Source organism: Notothenia rossii, assembly GCF_949606895.1.
Source record: "Notothenia rossii genome assembly, chromosome: 2".
In the NCBI taxonomy this organism is placed as follows: domain Eukaryota; kingdom Metazoa; phylum Chordata; class Actinopteri; order Perciformes; family Nototheniidae; genus Notothenia; species Notothenia rossii.
The window spans coordinates 7,334,881-7,339,816 of record NC_136904.1 but is presented as its reverse complement, the minus strand read 5'-3'; the positions used below and the strand labels follow the sequence as shown (position 1 = coordinate 7,339,816).

Sequence of the window (4,936 nt, the reverse complement as noted above, 5' to 3'; positions counted from 1 at the left end):
GGGTGATCTTTTGGTATTTTGAGCAAAACACTTCATAGACATGTTTTTGATATATTTGTATATATCTGAGACCTATGCTATTGCCTAAACATCGCATGATAGGTGACCTTTAATATGAAGCTACGCAATAACTGTGAAAAAAATTTATTATGAAGGGCAGATCATCTATTTGTATTTATTTAGTTTTTTTTAGAAAGGGGCAGGTCACATAAAATGTATTCTTCTCCCTGCTCCTTTTCGCTCAATGGTGTTTTGGTAGAATCATGTTTTCTTGGCAATTATTGTACATTTGGTTTTGCGTACCATGAGCGGGACAAATAAAAATGAAATGAAAGTCAAACTAAAGTAGTGGAGTAAAAAGCACAGCATTTTCCTTGCTAAATTGTAGTGGAGGGGAAAAGTAAAGTACCTCAAAACTGTCTATAAGAACAGAACTTGAGTAAATGTACTTTTCACGACTGTGTTAAAGTATGAAAGTATAAAAATGAGAAAAGTGCAGACGTGCTAAGTTAACTTTAACTGGATGAATAAAAAACGTTCTGAAAGAGCAGGCGCTTTAGAAGAAACCACGTCTGCTGCTTAACATTAACATCAACATCAACAACAACAACAGGTGAGGGGCGCTTGTTTTATTCTCCTGCCGACTCACACTTCTCAACCGGAGCTCAAGACAATCCTCTTGATCCCTGTGAGCACGGTGAGGACTGAAAACACCCAGTGAAGTTATTCTGGAGCAAACAATGTGAAACGCAAACCTCCGCTGTGACAGATCTGTTGCGTTTGCGTAAACAACATAAACCAACGACTGAAAGAAGAGCGGTCTACTTCCCGGGGTCCACTGGGAGTTTCACTTTCTACCAAACCTGCACGTAAGAACAGAGGATGAAGCATTCTCTACATCAGTAAGACATCTACCAATTTGCAACGCTACGTGTTGTGCCTCGGCCTATTACTTTAAAAAAGGAAACAACTATTCTTACTTCTTTTGTAGTAGTAAAAGTTAGCATGTATTAGTACATCTGAAGCCCTCACTTGCTTCACTTTTTATGTTCTTACTGATATATTGCTGCAAATTGGCTGTTTTTCAAAGAGACGTAAAAAAAAAAAATGGTTTTACGTTTGGAATTAATGTTTTTACTGCTAATTGTGAGACAAATCGAGCTATTAGGGTGAGACACAGATATTAAAGTGTTTCTATTCTGTTTCCTTTTGCACTATTTTAATGTTTTTATATCTAATAGAAGGAGACTGGGACTTTTTTTTTTGTGTTGACAAAACTACACCTTTGAATCTTGCTTTTAAATGTCTAAATGAATTTCACAAAAAATGATGAGGAAGGGAAAATGCAGAATAAACCTACAAAGGCCGCCACTGCATATCATTCACCTGATAACCTATTGACCAAGAAAGGCTCAATGAAGGGCAGTTAGCCCAAATTCAAACGGCTGCAAGATGAAGAGGATGAAACGAGAGAGAGAGGGGGGAGGAGGAGGAAAGATAGTGTGTCTTTGGTGAGAGGAAAATCATTTTTCCACACGCGGGCATCAATCGGAGGGAATAATTCCTCAAACTTTTTTAAGTCTGACTTTAAATGGCATTACATATGTAGTGAGGCATGAAAAATTAATACACTGGAGTCGGGGAAATGTCAAGGGTAATGATCTCCGCTGCAGCTTACCTCTTTAGCTTTCTGTTTCAGACGAGCCTGCTCTGGGTCCTCTTGCCTGGAGCGACTCTGTGGAGGAAAATATGGGGGTGGGGGGGGGGGGGAAACACAGGTTAACAGCTGGTTTAAGGAGCCCACCAACCCCCCAAAACCCCCTCCTATTCGCTGCTCATCTGTTGCTGCTGCAGCAGGAAATAGTGCAAAATGGGAACAGGATACAGAGGTGTCAAGGACATGGTATTTGAATTCAGAGAAGTGCAATGGAGCGCCCCCCCGGGGGGTTCTGGCCTTTAAACCCGCTCCAAATCCAGCCCTAAATAAGCCGCTGCAGGGGGATTCTAATCAAAAGAGGTTATTAAAAATTCTGCAGGAGCCAGCACACATGCACAGATTCTCTCCAACATCCTTTGCCCTGTGCGTGTGTGTGTGTGTGTGTGTGTGTGTGTGTGTATGTGTGTGTGTGTGTGTGTGTGTGTGTGTGTGTGTGTGTGTGTGTGTGTGTGTGTGTCACTGTGAGCGAGTGTGGCTAGCCGTGGTTGTGTGTGTCACTGTGGTTAGCCGTGTGTGTGTGTGGGTGTGTGTGTGTCACTGTGGCTATCCATGGCTGTGTGTGTGTGAGTGTCTGTGTGTGTGTGTGTGTGTGTGTGTGTGTGTGTGTGTGTGTGTGTGTGTGTCACTGTGAGCGAGTGTGGCTATCCGTGGCTGTGTGTGTGTGTGGCTATCGTCTCCTCATCCTGTGTGTGTGTGTGTGTGTGTGTGTGTGTGTGTGTGTGTGTGTGTGTGTGTGTGTGTGTGTGTGTGTGTGTGTGTGTGTGTGTGTGTGTGTGTGTGTGTGTGTGTGTGTGTGTGTGTGTGTGTGTGTGTGTTTGTGTGTGGCGTAACAACACAGCACTTCTATTTTAATCAGCATGATCTGGGTGCTTGTCCCTGGGAATCCTTCACCAGGCTGACCACTGTGGGCCATACGGAGGATGATGATGCTACACACTGGAAAAGTGCTGTTGTTTTTATTTGGATCTGGATATTATGGGTTATAGTTTATATTTATATATATATATATATATAAATATATATATATATATATTATAGGTTATAGTTTCTTTGTTGTATTAACCAAATTAGGTCAGCGCAATGAGAATTGCCCCTAATGGTCCAATATGTCTTTTGGCAAAACATGGTCAAGTCCTATATGTAATACTTTTTATTCACTACACATTAAAAGAAATTAAACTATAAAATATTGTTTTTCACTGCTTATTATTTAACTAAAGAACTATTCATATCTTACACTGTCCCTTTTATTATTACCTGTCTTAATCTATTTTAGCATGTTTTGTTTGTATTCTCTTGGCTTTCTAATAACCGTTCTTAAATGTGTTTAAATGCAATTTGAAAGGTTTTGTGTCTTAACTGTTTTTTTTCAAGCACTTTGCCGTCAAAGTTTGCTATAAAGAAAGTGGCATTGAAGACATTTCAAAATGCTCGATGGGGCTGTTAGGAGACAGCAGCTCCCGGTGAGGTAATGGATTTCTTTGTCTTTTCAACAATTTATTTTCTGTGTATGAACGACAATGGCCACTTTTTGTTTTAAAAGTTGTTCTTGTTGTTCTTTTGTTATACAATTACCAACATGGGATCGATATAGTGAATCTAATCTAATTGTAGCGTACGCTCTTTAAATCATAGGGTTACCTATTTGGTTTTATACTTCATTTCTTCTGCCAATACTTCAATACATACATCAATCGCCTCTCCCCCACACTCTGGTCTGTACTTTAACTAGGGCTGCTCAATTAATTACTACTATTATTACGAAAACAACGTAATCGAAATAAAAAGATTATTTTTTTAAAATATATTTTTATTTTTGGGGTTTTTCAGTTGAATTATACTTAAAGTTCAGGATAATCAACTGTTAAAAACATACTGTTCACATTTTTTTCTCCAATAAATGGATGTTTTTAAAGTCAATGAATAATCACATTCAATAATCGCAATTACAATTATTGACTCAAATAATCGAGATTATGATTTTTGCCATAATCGAGCAGCCCTAATTTTAACTCATGTCTTTGCACTCAGGCCGGCCGCAGCATCCCTCCAGACTTCAGGAGTCAAATAGTCTAAATGGACGGCGTACAGGAAGGGAGTTTGTACTGAAGGGGGGGGGGGGTTATTTTAGCCGGTTTCTTCTCAAGAGGTCAAATCAGCCGCCGCTCGAGCAGGGAGGAGGAGGGGAGGGAGGGGTGTACAGATGGACTGTTTACAAAAGGGCAGCGCTGCCACTGGCATGCTTCACATCCTCTGTCAGCTGACCTGCTCTCCCCACTTACAGGAGAGAGAGGGGGGGGGAGCGGGTAACTGACAAACTGTCGGGTTTGGCAGAGTGGACTGTACTTAAATAATCAGAGGGGAAAGTAGGACTTAAGTAACAGCAGAAAAGCTAAATTGTAAAAAATTATCTGGGGTCCTATTTATCCGTGAAAATCACAGCCACCAGCAAGACAATTTGACTCAGAAGCACAAGCAGACAAAAAAGGTTTGTTTAGTCGAGTCTTTGGTGGAAAATCACTAATGAAGAAACTAAGTAAGTAGGAGGCGGGATGATTAGGGACAGCTGAGACTCATTGAGGTCAGGTGATCAACAGGGAGGGAAACACATCGGGTGAGGGAGTGAGGCGATTGGCCAGGGCCAGGATGTGACACTATTCTGCTTTTTGGGGTGTTCCCTTGCCTGTAGTGTGTAGTATAGGTTTTCTGTGCATGTAAACGGTCTGCAAAGGCTATAAACCCAAGTTTCTCTCCCATTTCAAATATTCAAAATGAAATGTTACACGTCTGCCCGTCAGTGGCAACGCCGGAAATAACACCTAATGTGTGTCGAAACAAGCAGCAAGACAAATGACTGAACATTTATTTACTCAACATGACATCACCACACACACAAAATCAAAAAGTAGTTTTAAGGCAGTGTGGTGGTATCTCCCAATTATCAGGAAATGATTTGCTCTCCAAACAAGCGCCAAAAGGTTGAATTCAAACCACCCTCATCGATGCTTATGCGATCCAAATAGCCAAGAGGTAAGCCCTTATAACACAAACTTCAACTTCCTCACTGTTAATGAAGAGAACTGTTCAATAAATAATGAAAAACTAGATTACGTTGCTCAATCAGGTAGAACTGAACTGACTGAGGACTGCTGATCCTCTCCACCAGGAGCGAGGCTATCTGCTTCTGCTAACATATAAACCCAGACAGGTCACGATGGT

At 40.8% G+C, this 4,936-nt stretch overlaps 1 protein-coding gene across 2 annotated transcripts in view; it reads right to left on the bottom strand.

Annotated features, from left to right (window-relative positions):
- Positions 1-4,936, bottom strand: part of LOC307030657 (transcription initiation factor TFIID subunit 4) — a 128,775-nt gene that overhangs the window by 48,804 nt on the left and 75,035 nt on the right. For both annotated transcript variants that reach the window (XM_079667210.1, XM_079667211.1), the window contains one exon: positions 1,679-1,735. In XM_079667210.1, the coding sequence (XP_079523336.1) occupies positions 1,679-1,735 (57 nt within the window). The remainder of the gene's footprint in view (positions 1-1,678; positions 1,736-4,936) is intronic.